A 16,413-nucleotide genomic window follows, 5' to 3' on the forward strand; every position below is an offset into this window, starting at 1 on the left:
AAATTAATCTTTGTTCTTCTTTGTGTCCTAGGTGTCAAATTCAGTTCCTACGAATCCTGAAAAGGAAAAATGTAACGCAATAATTCAAAAAGTTGTGAGTCCTGAATCTTACATCAAGCATCCACTACAAAACAAGTAAGACCACAGCTCCATTACCTTCTATCCCTTTGTCCCAACTCAAGAAGTTATCATGGTATTTGCAGAGAACTTTATAAACAAGTGGATCAATGAAGTTTATAATTCAAAAGAACAAGGATTGTATTAAATTCCTGCCAATTAGTGCCTACTGTCCATATGGCATTGCTCTAATCAAGTTCCAAGATAAGATTAAAAGTGGCTAGGATGTGATCAGGTGTATTTCATCTCAATATTCTTATAGTTTTCCTCTTAGCCTGTGTATCTCTGTTCAGTGAAACAAGTTGTTAATGAGCAGCATGATAAAAGAGTCTTAGCATGTAGGTAGTTTGTAGTAACTGTGCTTTGATTGGCAGGTGGGCTCTTTGGTTTTTCAAGAATGACAAAAGCAAAACATGGCAAGCAAATCTTCGTCTCATCTCCAAATTTGACACAGTGGAAGACTTCTGGGCGTAAGTATATTATTGCTTTATTCTTTGACAGCATTGAAAGTTGTAGAGTAACCCAACATCAGACGGATGTCTGTCCACCAAAAAGCAAAAATAAGTTACATCTTGAAAATTCATCTGTAAATTTTTAGTTTTTGTACCTGTTGGCCCCTTCACAGATGCTGAAGTTAATATACTTTTGAAATAGGATGCTTTTTATCTTTATCTCCTTCGTGATGCATCATGTTTCAATTCATATGGCACCTGGTTTTCTGTTTTATGTTGTTGAACATAAAAATATCCTCCATCTCTCACAGATTATACAATCACATTCAGCTATCAAGTAACTTGATGTCTGGCTGCGACTACTCCCTCTTTAAGGTAAGGGTGTGAAAGTATGAATTGTTTAATCTTCCAGTGTTTACATATTTTTGAGTCATGGGGGTCTGTACACAGTCACAGTATCATTTTTAGTCAGTGTATATTTCATGTGCACATATCTCAACCAAAAATAAAAAAAAGGGTTTTCTTTTGGTGCAACGTAATTCTAGTACATTTAGGGCACTCTCTATCTCATATTATAGGAACCAAGACTATTACACCTATAGCCACATGGTCTGATGAGTGACTCATTTAGCTGACTTGTGACCCTCCGTCATCAGTGATACATGTTCCCATTTTGGTGACGGAATCAAAACACAATTTATTCCAGTTACTAGCAGAAAGTCGGGCTGCACCCCACTGCATCTCACTTTATTATTCTCTGGTGGCCACAAAGGGCTCATGAAGAAAGAGTTAGCAATAAGCAACAGTCAATCTGGATCTCATTTGTCATAAATGACATCTGAGAGTTGGAAACAGAACAGAAAGGCAGAATATGCTGCAACATAGGGAGGAGAAATGATTCCTGTCAGATTAGGACTGGTTGCTACTTTGTCTTCCTTATTTTTAATCAGGAATTTCCACAATACAGTGTAGAAAAGTCCTTGCATTACCATTGGTACTAAATATATATCCAACAAAAAAAGAAATGTCTTATTCTAACAAACATTTTGTAGATGTCGCATTCTTCAGGGTCTGTGTTGACTTTCATCACTAACTGTCCAAAGATAGCTTAGAAGTAGACAAAGCAAACATTATCAGACAGTACCAGTGTGTGGTTTATTGGCAGCCTATCGGGTAAAACCACAGTATTTAAACTTCACCACACAAGTTGGAATCATGGGTATGCAGATTCCCTAATTCACCACGCCCAAATTAACAATGCAAAAGGCTTTTTTGTGCATAATTTAACCTGCTGCTTCTTGTGATTTAGTAAATAATTTGGATTGTTTCTCTGAAGTTGAAGTGAAAGCATACAATGACGGTTTACTGAAGCACAGATCTTGTGTTTATAGAATCTTGAATCCAGTTGACAAAACTCAAATATAACTTTAGGAAGGTAGCACTTTTAACTGTGTTTCTATCGTTTACAGACAAGTCAAAGGAGCAATTTGCAATAATAAAAAAGCAATAATATTAGAAATTGGCGCTATAGCTGTAGAGAAGTTGTACAAACAGCTTGTGGTTTCGCGAGAGGAACGGCCAAGTAAGAGATGCTGGAGTGAAATACTACCGTTTTCCAGTCAAGGACATTGATTGCTGCAGGCGAGGGCCCAGAGCGGTACAGAATCCGAAATACGACGAGAATATACCTTTGGATCGTCTAAAAAATCCTCAGGTCTGCATTTCAAACCTGACTATTTTGAACAAGACATGACATTGGAGGCGGACGTCCTAGATTGAGAAACTCCATTGGATAGCGTCCTCCAAAGGCACAGAGCGAATTAGCATTTTTTGTCTACCATAATGGCATTAGCTCCCCATTATAGCATGATAGGACTGAGGTTTAAAATCGGTGAACTGGCCCTTTTAAGATTACAACCTAAATCAAACATTTTTTTTTTTATATAGTTACTGTTCATTGGTGTTGTTTCCCTTAGTTTTTAATCACACCCTTGTTGTGTGATAAAGACAGAAACAGACAGAACTGTGTATCAAGAAAAGCAAATCTAGTGTGTCCATCATCAAGTGGAATAGGTTATCAATACGTACAGTTAACATTAATTAGTACTCGGTTAAAGCTACGCAAATGATGGTTTTAAAAGGAACAAGGATAACGTTAAGAACCAACTCTACAGTTAGATCCGATATGAATGCCTCTGTATATTTCTAGTGAGCTGTGACCTTAAATTGCTTACAGGATGGGATTGAGCCCATGTGGGAGGACGGGAGGAATCGACGGGGTGGCCGCTGGCTGATAACTCTGTCCAAGCAGCAGCGTAAAGCAGACCTGGATCGGTTCTGGTTGGAGACGGTATGTTCAGCCCTGATGAGTTTTGGTTAATTTTATTATACCCTTATTATTTGTATTATTATAAGGCATTTTGTTGAATCACAGCATTAAAACACAGGTGTAAACAATTACTAATGATGGCTGAATTCTGTCTAGCTGCTTTGGTTTCAGAGTCCTGGTATTATTCATGCTGTCTCACTGTCAAGGCTAACTGGGAGACTTGAATAGAACTGACTGAGCCATCGTTAATGTAATTAGCAACACCTGTGCTTTTCCTCCTGTGACAAGTCAAAATGTCTGCTGTGAAAAAGGCCCATTAGCTCGTAACTGCTCCCGAATAACGAGGCATTTGTTTTTCCCTGCAGCTCTTGTGCCTTGTGGGCGAAGCTTTTGATGACTTCAGCGACGACGTGTGTGGAGCTGTCATAAACGTCCGAGCCAAAGGAGATAAAATAGCAATATGGACCACAGACTACGAAAACAAGGACGCCATCACACACATAGGGTGACCTTTTAAGATGCTACAATTATTCATGACCAATCTTAAAATGGGGGAATGAAATTCAACAATACCTATAAGTAAGAGTAAAGGACGAGTTTATAACACTTTTTAGTTGTGTTTGTTTCTTTTTTCAGGACGTGTTTTTTCCTGTAGTTGAATTGAGGAAGAGGAAGATGCCATTTAGGTTTACAGCAGGATAGAAAACCCAAGTGCCATGTTTCAGCTTTTCAGAGCTGTGTAAAAAGATTCCTCTGGGGCAAAATATGTCAGAGATACAGCTTCAGTGGGCAGCCAGGGCAAACTAGTTTTCTACAGCAGGATGCAGTTGCAGAGTGTAGGGATTATGTGGGCTATACACCAGCGTCTGTATGACTTTCAGGGGTCATTTATTTCCACATATGAACATTTATAAATGTTGTTTTCTGTGTGTGTTTGCTGATATTGTTTCTTGTGCCCCTTTAGGCGTGTGTATAAAGAGAGATTAGGCGTTCCGCCAAAAGTGATCATCGGGTACCAGTCCCATGCAGACACAGCCACAAAGAGTGGCTCCACAACCAAGAACAAGTTTGTTGCCTGAGGACCGACAACCATGCCTTTTTCTGTTGCCAGATTAGATTTTCTGTCCTTTTTCCATGAATGTAACTGACATGTTTGTCCACAAAGAAACATTTGGAGTGGAGACCAAACTGCTTCCTTTTTGTTGACCTATTTGTTGCCAATTTACCAAAGCTTTTGTTTACCATGAGATTCTGTGCACTTAAAATGTAGCACTGTTTGAGAACATTATTATTTTTGTGAATGGGCCTGAAGATGAGTAAAAGATGTTTTGATGCTCAGATTTCATTTTCAAATACATGATCATATTTGTGAAGAATGTGTTATTTATCCAGCCTTTAGTGTGAAGCAATTGATTTCAATATAGTTAACATAAAAGGCAAAAAAAGCAAAATAATATTGTACTTTGGGATAAACTGTAGCAGTTGTTAACAGCGAACATGTAAAGAGTTATTGCACATTTAGTTACAGGGGATTTTTTGACAATACATTGTAAAAAACAAACATCTATTTTTGTATAAGTCAGAATATTTTGGCATCTTTGTGCTGTTGTTTTTCAGTTTGACAAATAATTTAAAAGTACTGTATTGCCAGTGTTGCAAATAGGAAGTCCTAAGTTTGAACTGTTGCGTTTCTTGTGCAATATGTGACGAGTGACATTTGAGATGTTTTCCGTTTTGGAAAGAAGACCATATTTTTAAGGCTACTTCTGGTTCCTCTTGAACAACACACATTTCAAACCAGGAAGTTAAGTCGATCAGATGTGGTGCCTCAGATTGACCAGTATTTCACCATTCAAAGCTGAGTTGATGGATGTCAGTACAAACAGAATTTAGCATCACAACATATCTTTAAAAAAAGCCTTTGTCCAAATATACATAATTTACAATACATAAGTCTGTTTCTTCTGGTAAGTGCACAAGCCATATTTCAGTGTTCAGTTATAAGTATACTTGCTCATTTTAAATGGGTTTTGTTCATCTATAGTGCTACGTCTACGTAGTGTAAATACTGCCGTTCCAGATTAAGTTTTGTATGTGTCAGAAGCAAAAATTTGATTGAAGACTTGTTTTGGAGGGATTGAACTGTGCCTTAAATGTTACACCCTGCCCTGCATTTCTAAGGAGTAATTGTACAAAAGAGGGCTGTAAATAAAAATGTATATTGCAGTATGTGTGTGTTTTTTAAATAAGGTGTTTTCGTTATCAACTCTTAAACCATAATCGCACACGGTGTGTTTGTTTGAAAATAACATTTGTGGTGCTTTTGAAGTGGATAAGTTCTATAATTCAATTTATGGGACCTGATACTACAAGCAGAAAATAATTACTTTGAACGCTGAACACGAGACCACCATTTAACCTTACATAGCAGTTTTATGAGAGTTCCATATGTATGCTAATAATGGGTTGCTCAGCTATTCATTTTATCTCATAACATCTATAATAGCTCTCCATCGCTCACTCTAAACTCCTGTTTTAATGTAAGGGGGGCATTGTGTTCAATAATGGAGTATTTTTTTCAGGCTGTTTTACAAAAGTCTCCCCCACACTCCCTCCCCTCCCTCTTCTTAATTGTTACACTGACACTGCGTGTTCGATTCTTTGTTTGCGTCCTAACAATTTAAAGAGATTCCCGTATACCCGTAATAGCTTCAGCAACAGTAATTTATGTCTGAGTTGGTCTTCACCTTTATTAGGCTTCACAAATTGCAGTTGGACCTTAAAAGGCTTTAAGTAATCTATGACATCCATTGACTGCTGTTTAAGAGCAACAGCGACGCGGAGCCTCCAGCTCCTTTGAAATAAGCTTCCCTGTAATTGACACAATCAATCAAGGCACATTTTCACAACAGAGACAAGTAAGAGGAAATAAGAGCAGAGATCCACAGAAATGTGTCGAGAGGTTGTAAGTTGAGAAGGGCCTATGGTGAAAATTGTGCTATTTAGTTGTCTAATTGTTGGTAATTCGCTGATGTTGAACAGCTGAGGATAATCATTCTGCCTGCCTGTGAATTAATATAAATGGAAACATAGGAAACATACAGTACATGAAGCTTGAAATGCAAATCTAAAATCACTGGTTTCACTGCTACATTCTTTTTTTTTTTTATCAGTGAAGATGTCTGATGTGGTCTAATACAGTAGAAGCTCAATGCGACAGGGATACATGTGTTTGAGGGTTAAATTCAACCCTGATGTCCTCAATAAATGAAGATCTAAAGAGCATGACCAAAATGCTAGCTAAAAGGTTGACTGAGATTATCGTGTCCTTGATTCCTTCCAGCCAGGTGGGCTCTGTTCATTAAGGTCACTGCACTAATAATTTTGTTTTGACTCAGTCTGAAAGAAAGTTAAGCAATACTCCACAAGTGAAAGTGATGTTATACTGAATATCAGCACGGCTGTGTTTTAAAAGTAATCACAGTGTGCTGATATACAGTACAACAGCTTAACCTTGAGTGTGCTATTGCTTTTATACAACAGTTCTACAAGCAGCATATAGTAGTAACCTGTATGATTCCCTAAACATTGTTCTATTTTGGTTTATTGTATCATTGATTTAGCTCCACCATCACAACCAGTTCTGGAGCTTGCCTGGGAAGCCAAGCCACACAGACATTGTCCTGCTCTTTTGCTACTGTGTGTGTATCTACACATTTCTGCTACTATGTTTAATGTACAATTATCTGTATGTTTCACTGTATCATGCAGTCATGCTTTGGAGGCCTGTGTGAAGACGTAGACCTTCTGCTGTAATATTAATTGATGGCATTAATCAGAACACCTGGCTGAGGCGGAGCGATACACATAGTTCAAGTCCCTGTGGTGTTATACTCTATATCAGCACTCATGGAATGCCTCGTGTCCAATCAGATTATTTGGATGGAACTAACTGATGTATAATATATTTTAGGCCGCTACCGGACACTGGCTATGTGACTTTATGAAAATGATGTCATTTTTTTATTGTGTCAGGGGGGTTTAATGTGCACTATTTGCTTACTCCTGAAGGCCCTGTTTGTTATAACATTCAAGCCTACTCAGGGCCATGGTGGTTAGATAGATTCAGACAGCTCGACAGATTTGAAAGGTTTTCTTAATCATAATAAACACGATACAAATATACAGTTAATGTATCTATGTAAAGTGTCGTTGTTGCTGTGGATTTGATTAACAGACTAATTCATTGACCCTCATCTTATGCAACACTGCGTGGGTTACTGAAGAGCAGTAAACCGTGCTTTGATTTATTGCTGCTGATATTTTTGGTGCAGCTGTGACCCAAACACAACTAAATTATCTAACAGCAGGTACAGTCAATCCTTCAGGCCTCAGATGTCCTCCTGGTGCAGGTCAGGCAGATTATTTATCCATTTATTGTATGGATGTGTGTGTGCTGGTGTGTGTGTGTGTGTGTTACATAAAGCAATTATGTGTCAGATTTATACGTCCCTCTGGATGAGGGCAGAATGTGATAAAATATGTTAATTTAATTAACTGCCTGATAATGCAATAACATCTTCTGATGGATAATATAATTATTTCCCTCTGTGATAGCGCATACTGGCTAATATTTCAGTTATTGCATCAAGGAGATGTAAAAACAGGTGCAAGTTTGTCACGTTCTGCGTAATTATGACTTTATTTTGTACTTGTTATTTCACCATTAACAGGCCTGTCTTTTCTTTACCTCTGCCTGTCACTTTAAAGTCTTAAATAAGACGATGATGCAGCCTGATCCCTGTCCTCTATCAGCAGCACCATTAAGTATTGATTTATGTAAAACCTACTTTCCTGTCTTGGCCCTCTTGATTAGTGATTTTAGTGGTAACAGCTGACATCTAATGTGTGTATATTTGAAGACCCTGATGTGCTGACAGATGGAAGTACTAATCTGAGTTGACACCTGTAATTGACAGAGGAAAAATAAATGTGCTCCTTCATTTAAGGAAGCAAAATGTGAGCACACGTCTTGAAAACATGACATTTTAATGCTGCTGCTTCAAGGCCTATGTACTCTCCAGCTTACCTTTAAATTCTAGATGTTTAAAGTGCTATTCAGATCCTCCAAGGGGCACATAAATGTCAAAACATTTCACTGAAAGAAAAAAAATGCATTAAAAATCGTATAATTTGTGTATTTAAAAAAAAAAATCCCACTCAGCTCATTCAAATTTTGATTTAAATAATATTAAAGCCACTTGATAATGTTGCAGCCATGGTCCAAGTGGGCTTAAGTAGAAAGTCTCAGAAATTGTAATAATCAGGTCCCAGTGTCCCAAAGCTTTAGCCAATGCTGCTACTACGTGTGCCCAACAGTGAGTAGCCTTGTGCTCACTGCCCGTCTAATAAAAGGTTACTTTGACAAGATGTGTGTTAATGAGCATGTTGGCTGTAGCTGGGATCAAAGCATGCGCTCACATGCAAGCTTACTGTATATGTGTTTTCCTCCACATGTGCATGTTAAGTAGATTATGTGAATTATAATGGCTGGCATGCATACAGTAACTTACATAAGCTTGAATGCTGCACTATTTTTTAATGCTACTTGCCCATTGGCCCAGTTTAGTCTGCTGGACTCATCACTGAGCCTTGAACAGAAAAAGGGATAACCACTCCAACCATGCTGCTCTGGTCATATATGTAGACACTATTTGCTTTATTTGACCACTTTTAATGGTATGACTGGATGCTTGAGGTGCCTGTTTGGTCAGCGACTATGCAAACTTGCACAGGGCTGTGAGTCAGTATTTTAAAGATTGTCAACCACACACAGGACTCAAGCATGGAGCACAAATATATAACTATTTCCTGAACCACTCAAGACATAAAAAAGCAATACTCATAGACAAACGTAAAGCACTAAAATAGATTGCTTTATGCAACCCGTGTTGCATGTGTGACGTCAACGGTTGTAACTCTTGATTTTCCTTGCTGATTGTCGCTTTCCCTTTTAGACTGCCTTCATCAGAGTGGATTTTCACTTCTTTTTGAAGTTGTATCTGTAGTCATCGATCTTTTTACTGTTTGTTCAGTCATAGTAGATTACTGTTTACTCGCAACACTTGCAGAGACCGGAAAAATAGCCACTTAGCTCCGCCTACCCTCTCTGGCAGACCAACCACTGCTGAGTGATCGCGTCACTAAATGGGCGTCGCTTGTGATTTTTTCTGTGAACGTTGCCACTGTCACCCAGTCGGCTCAATCACGATTGTGTTACCTCATTTGGCGATAGATAGTGACTCAAATGAAAATCTTTGAGATTAGTACTTTAAATTCAGATAATCGTATTAATAGTTCATGTGCAGATGGAAAAAGGCAAGGGATAAAACATTCATTTTTGCAGGGAGGAATACGAACACTCGGCACTCAAACACACACTCTCATGTTGTTGTTGAACAACTTCTCTCAAATGCATGTGATTAGAGAGCTGCCAAAATAGCCTCCTCTCTTCTTGTTACAGGCTTGCCTCCAGATTTTAAAACCTGGCTGCAGGACTTAGCTCCCTTTCAGCCAAAAGAACATCACTTAAGCCGGGAGCTGATGTTGGGCGATAAGGCCTGGCTCACAGTCTGCATTTAGAGTTATCCCAAAGGATTTGAATGGTTGAGGTCAGGGTTCTCTGCAGACCATTCAGTTTTCAAGCTTGGAATATGTGTTTTTGTGTGCACTTCACTATAATTGCTACGTATTATAATTTGCCCATGCAGTAGAACCACATTAGTTTCCCATGTTTTCCACGTGTGATCACATGCTGCAAAATATTATAAGCATATGTGGAAAACTGCAATTTAAATTGACTTTACATATTACAACACAAAGATTTTCCATAACTACGTGTTGTATATTTCACGTGTGTTTTTCTTCATTGCATCATGTGGTTTTAGTTTACATTCTACTTGTGTGATAGTGACAGATTGTCTTTCCTTTTTATAAACTGTCCACAAGGAGGCAGCACAGCTTCACACTTGACTCTGGCTTCAACTCGTTCAATCCTCCACAAACATTTTGGTGGAGGAAATTGGGATTCCACTGAGTGCTTCTGCTGCACAGACCAGGGAAAGAAGATATCTGTAAATAGCAGCTGGGTGTCTTATTTATTTATATACCCACCAATCGGCATAAAAAAGGAGAGAAAAAAAGGGTCCACATTACAATTCCCCCCCTATCGCCTGAGGCAACTGTCAACCTCCTGCTCACCAGCCCCTGTACGGTGCACAAAAGGGGACAGGGGGAGTCAAGCCGCGCACCCTTCACTTGACTGATGTTTTTGTACCACCTCCCATGCTCAAGTGCAGGAGTTTTTAAACCGGGTGACATGACACCGCTCTGGACCACGTTGGAGCATGAGAGGTTGCAGAGAGCTCTTTGCATCTGCAGGAGGTGCTGATTCCCTCTGCGTTCCCTGACAGACGCGTCACTTAACTATTTCTCGTTGGCAGTACCTCAGCAGCGGCTGCCTCTGAGGACTCTGAGCCTGGCTCAGTCGGTAGGGCTATTATCCATGGTGCCGCCAAACCTATTCTACAGTCAATAATAATCTTGTCATCTTTCTGTCTGAACCAGAGGGAGAGGAATTCACTCATTTGCCAAGTAGTATATAGAGGGGCTTCATATTGAGCTGACATGTGTGCACAGACGGACACGCACACGGGAGCGCTGGAGTTCACACAGTGCCACAGGTTTAAAATCATGTTAAATGGTGCTACATTTTCCCCATTTAGAAGTAATACATTGAAATTTAGATTAAATCATGTATTTACATGTGTTTAAATTAACATGGATTGCTCATATTAATCAATGTCGGGCTATATTTTCAGTGCATTCTTATGGTTTGATTCTGCAATTACTCTCATAAACCCATATGGTTTACGTACTGCATGACAATCAGTCTGCTGGACCATACCAGTAATTTCTTAATACATTAGGGTCATGACATCTGGTGACCTTTGACCTTTAAGTCTGAAAAACAATATCGGGATTACATGCCAATTTACTAAAAATATAAGCAGAGTTCTGGATCAAACTTTAAGAATATTTAAATATGTTTGCGACTGGTTTGTATGCAGGATTGTACAGAAAAATACCACAAAACAAGCCAGTACGCTTTATTATTCCTGGAGACCTACATTTCAGTCAAACTCAAAAGAGACGTGGCATAGCAAAAATATTTGGGATAAGAATAGTCACTGTACCAAAACAGGATTTGTGCATTTTCACAAGATCTGTTTCTTTTTGATATCACTGTGATTTGGGTATAAAAACAGATAATTGGAAACAGTCTATAAAAGCCTCAGAATTAGTGATCTGCTTGTTATTCTCTGTTTGTCCTGTTTTAACCTGTAATGACGCGCTTTGTTCTGTAAACCACTTTGTGACAAACTTGTTTGACGTAGAAGGCTTTGCAAATATATTGAACTTTTTCTTTACTCATCGGAAATGGAAAAGCTGGAGGGCTAAAAGCAGCCAACGCTGGGATTTGAAGCTCATATTTGCACTCATAATTGCTTCAAACAGAGCCATGTTCAAGTATGCAGAAGGCATTTTACTACACAAACAAACTCAACTTCTGGTGCAGCTCTCAGTATTGTCCATGTCTAATGCTTTCGAGTACTTACTAACCAATGTCGCATTTATTCCTAGCCAAGGGGGTTAGGTTTTTAGTGCCATTTGTTTGTCCAGTTGTCGGCAGGTTTATACAAAAACTACTTGTCCCATTTTCATGAGACTTGGTAGAAGACATGTGCCAAGGAGGAAGTCATTCATTTTCTGCCAGATCTGGATACAACTCATAAACAAGCAACTTTGTACCAGATACCACTCACAAACAAGCAATAATGGCATATCCCATTCATCAACAGCTAAAATGTCTTTCTTTTGAACAGCTCTTCATAAATGATCAAGCTGCCAAGTTCATTACATTACTTCAGTCAAAGCTAACATCTAAATTACTCTATAGGTAACTTTCCCTTACCAAGTTTTGATTGGTAACTGTTTAAAAAGTTGCATGTACTCAGTGCAAATGTAATCAGATGTTGAGAAAAGTTGTAAATATTAATAGTAATAATAAGCAAAGTAAGCAAAGTCTTCTGCTAGAGCGGTGGTTCTCAACTGGTCTAGCCTCAGGACCAACCACCAACTCCTTAATAGCGAATCACGACCCAAATTTTGAAAAAAGTGATTTAATTACATCTGTGCAGTTTGCATAAGAACATATTCCCTCTACAATTAATTCAATTAACAGCCTATTTTCAACAGAAACAAAATAAAAACTGCAGCATTAATGCAGCTACTGTAGGGCTCATCAAGTTTCAGAATGTAAATCTAACCCAGGTCCTTCAAAATAAAAGCGCAGCATAGACTTTTTGCCATAACCTTTTCAAGCACACACCACGCGATCCACTGAAAACAGCTCTGTGACCCACATTTGTGTCCCGACCCACCAGTTGAGATCCAGGGTGCTAGATGGTTTCTTTTTTGTTAAACGATGACACAATAATATTAAACAATTTAACATATTCATTGACTCATACGTCTAAGTATAATATGTATGAAGTTTCTTTTTAAAGTTTAAAAAATTTTTATTGAGCGATTTGATGTTAAAAATTGCTTTGTGTGCCCGCGGAATTCTGGGATATGGATGCCTAATCAAGGACATGCGCGCGACTGCGCAACAAAAACGCAGAAGAGTTAGCTAGAGCGAAGATTCAAGATAGTAAGTGGATGACATCTAAATGGATTATAATCACAAACGCGGGTTTCAAAAGCGATGATTGCATGACTCATCAGGCGGAAATCCCAGTGAGTGCGCCTTTGAAGTAAGTTTCCATTATTTATTAGACTAATGCTCAACCTACACACCTGTATTTTGTTTGAGAAAGGCCGACACGCATACCTGAACACTGGTGTCAATGTGCTGGTGCGCCGTCACCAAAAGGCTAATCTTTCATCAATAACGTTTTCACCTGTGTCATGTTGTCATGTGTAAGGGTGCGCCGTCACCAGTAATGTTTGCATCTTGTTCTTGCATAAGATTTTGTCAAGTAGACTTGTCAATCACTACATTGAGCTTGCTATTGGGACTTTTAGCTTTACATTAGTTTTACTTCAACTGTGCAGTGTATTTGGTTGTTGCTTGTTCTTTGAAAGCTGCTTGCCATCCCTTCTTTCGTTTAACATTACTGCTTGTTATGATGGTCCCTGCCTTGACCATCTTGCATTGGGGGCCAACACTTTTCTATTTGTAATTATGTGTTTTCTGTTTTTCACAAGTGTATTTTAAGTAGCCCAATGTGAAATATATCAATCATGGGTGCATGATAAAAGCACAGATGATGTGCTTGCTATGCTTGCAGATTTGCATACCATAGGAGACTGGATTATTGGCCTTGTTGGAGGTCTGCCCTTAAGAAGTGCCCTTAAGTGTTTGTTTTTCTAAGAATATTTGTTCATCAGAGAAAAGACTGGATTTCTATGGAATTTGTGATGTGACGTTCGTGAACGATCTGATTCTTTTGAACGGCTCTTTGGTGCGAACGTCGGGAACAGAGTCGTAGGTGAGAGCCGTTCTTTTTATAGTTGTGCCCAAATTTCACTGCCTGACCTAGATCCACTCCCCTTTATGCCGGGGTTACCACAGGCAGCTTTTTTCAACTGCAGCTCCGCTATACTAGGACACGTGCAGCGGAATCATGACACCACATCGTAGTGCAGATGGCAACATTACAACCCTCCGCCGAGTTTGTTGTTTTTTTGTTGACATCTCTGTAGTCATACAGAGTTGTACCATAAATTATTGGTGAATCTGTGACGTTGATTTATTGTTCCTACATTATTCTGCTGTTTCCTTTTAAATTTTAAAAGCGTGTGTCTTGACACGAGAGAAAATAGTGCATGCACGTTTGCGAGTCTGACCACTCTCTCACCTCAGATCTGATGGTTCGGCTCTCATGGTTCGGCTCTCGGAAAGGAAGGAAGATCCGGCTCTCTTCAAAGAGCCATTATTCCCAACACTACATGGAATTTGACTGACTAAATTTGGTTTTCATCGTGGCACAGAAACTCTGAAAGTTCTTGATCACAAGTGCTCAATAGTTTTTAATCACGAGAACACCTAAGGTGTTAAAATAGGTTAAAATTTCACACACAGATTAACAGATTTCACAGATTAACTGCCTCTGTATGCATGTCTATAATCCAAAAGCTGGCAGCATTTTATGTAAGCATCCTCCTCTATCCTGCACTTAAAAAGTGAAATATGTGTATCAGTGCATCAACCACTGTTAATTTGTTTAGCAGTTGAGTTCAGCTGAGTTGTTGCGTGAGAGTACAGTATGCCTGTCCTCGATGGCAGTCCTGTACTATGGTGATGTAATCTACAGGCAGACAGCTGTTTCTACGCCTACACTGCTGTCACAGACACACAAAACAGCTGCACGTCATGTCGCTCTGTAACTCACACTTAATAATCAAAGCCATAAATGATCATTAAGGAACTGGTAACATGCTTAAAACAGCAGTACTGTCTGTCTATGGGATTTAAGAGAACTTCAGATTATTGTAAATATATTTTAAATTCCGGCTATATATTCGGAGTCTTATGTTTTATGCACCACTGCTTGCTCTGCAGTTGCATTGATTTAAACATGTTAGTCCAGAAAGTTGGTCAAGAAAGCCGCATCCTAATCAGCCGGATGCAGAAAAACATCATGCTCAGACCTACATGACAAAAGAAAAAATAAAAGCTCACATAAGTGCAAAGTGAAGAAATACTATGAGTCAGCCTTAACGTCAGCAGTGCTGAAGCAGCCCAGGGCCAAACCTTTATGGATCGAAGCTAAACAAAGCAGATAAAGAGCGTCTTTATTGAGTCTGCCTCTAAATCCTTTGGTGATTATTTTCAACTCATTCTCATGCCAGGTTGTCAAATACCAACGCACTGTCGCTTTCCTATGGGTGTCACTCACACAAGAGATATCCTTTGGCATCTCATTCAGACGCACATGGTGGCGTCTGTCTTCTTCCTGTCTAAATGGTGGTTAAACTTCATGGTTAAGGTGAGGAAAATCATTATGGGATGATTAAAACACTAACTCAAGATTTGCACCCATTTGCAATGTGTTTGACTGCTTCAGTAAAGTAGCTAATGCTAACGCCGTTGCTAGCATTACTGACGTATGTGCTCAGTGCAGCCGCTAAGTCCTGGTGGCTTCGATGGCAATGCTGCAAATGAGATTAGCCAAATGCAGTTAAAACGCATGGCGCTTATAAATAAGCCTGCGGTTATTCAGTCACTGTTGTTAGCGATAGCTTCTGTTATAAGCACTTCTCATATATGTTCCAATTTAATCCATAAACAGCATGAGACAAACAGCAGCCCCAGCTTCACCTGCAGGAGGTAACGTTAGCAGCAGTCAGACACCCACGTTAAACCCATTCTCCTTCGCTAAACGAGGGAAAGTGACACAGGAACAGGAACTTACTGTTAAAGACTTCGGCTAGTTCCCTTCCATACAATGGAGTCCAGTTGGTTTAGGTACACTAGTAACTGATAGCTCGTCAAAATGTGAATTTTGAGTTGCATTGAGTTTTACTGTTTCTACATTTACTGTTAATGTTTACTGTTGTTACTGCTGGGAGATAACCACAGCCCTTAACCCTGTTTACAACCCCCCTTTCAGAGGCACATTATCAGACACCCCAATAAAGACGTGTCTTTACTTTAGCAATAGGCTTGCCACGGTAGTCGGTGTTACCGGTGTTACACGGTGTTCAGGCACCCAACGACTGCATAACTCCCCTGGGGGTGTATAGAAATAAAACCCATAGATTTCATTTTCATGTATCAGCGCAGCTCCCACATTCATCAGATTAAAAAAAACTCTATTTTAAAAAAATACCATGGTGTACATTCTTGCTACAATTAGAAACTGCAGTATCCGCTCCATCGCAGCAGCGCGGATACGCATCACAGAGAGTAGCAGCAGGTGTCAGAGCGAGGTCACTTGGATTTTTGTTGTTTATTGTCGCCTACAACCTGAGTTTAGGCTTAGTTTTCTTTTTTATTAAGTTTTTTATTTGGTCCGTGTTTGAATTCGTTTCCCATTATATATTTTGTTTCAGACTGTTATCAATGTCATTTTTGCTTCATACGTAGGCCTATATTATTTAAAACTTTGATCTGCACGGGTATGCGCGCCATGCACCGCCAGCAAGCCGTCATCCGCCTACAGCCCAAGATAATGTTCTCTATAGCCTAAACACAGAGGTGTGCATCTACTGCTATTAAGGAGTAAAGAAACCAGAAAGTATTACTCATACTGCTTGACCAAATTTGGCCCTCAAAATCTACTTGATGCTTTTTTCTCTCTGTCATACAAGTTAATTAAATGTGATAGCGCAGCTTTGGCTTGCCTGCTAAATAAAAGAGCCACCAGTAATGAGAAGCCTGCCTCC

At 39.3% G+C, this 16,413-nt stretch overlaps 1 protein-coding gene across 1 annotated transcript; it reads left to right on the plus strand.

Annotated features, from left to right (window-relative positions):
- The first annotated feature begins 505 nt into the window (after window positions 1-505).
- LOC138598086 (eukaryotic translation initiation factor 4E-1A) lies at window positions 506-5,095 on the plus strand. Its single transcript, XM_069669776.1, has 5 exons — window positions 506-587; window positions 881-944; window positions 2,806-2,919; window positions 3,264-3,403; window positions 3,863-5,095. The coding sequence occupies exons 2-5, from the start codon at window positions 915-917 to the stop codon at window positions 3,975-3,977; spliced, it is 399 nt and encodes a 132-aa protein (XP_069525877.1). The 5' UTR covers window positions 506-587; window positions 881-914; the 3' UTR covers window positions 3,978-5,095.
- Window positions 5,096-16,413: the final 11,318 nt, after the last annotated feature.

This window comes from Semicossyphus pulcher, unplaced genomic scaffold (assembly GCF_022749685.1).
Source record: "Semicossyphus pulcher isolate SPU_LCO1_2020_fin unplaced genomic scaffold, fSemPul1.0.p SCAF_2, whole genome shotgun sequence".
Lineage (NCBI taxonomy): Eukaryota > Metazoa > Chordata > Actinopteri > Labriformes > Labridae > Semicossyphus > Semicossyphus pulcher.

Coding starts and splice junctions, on each gene's coding strand:
- LOC138598086 (XM_069669776.1), top strand. CDS start 915: ATGTCTGGCTGCGACTACTCCCTCTTTAAG. Junction 945..2,805: donor GCGACTACTCCCTCTTTAAG/GTAAGGGTGTGA, acceptor AATTGCTTACAG/GATGGGATTGAGCCCATGTG. Junction 2,920..3,263: donor ATCGGTTCTGGTTGGAGACG/GTATGTTCAGCC, acceptor TTTTCCCTGCAG/CTCTTGTGCCTTGTGGGCGA.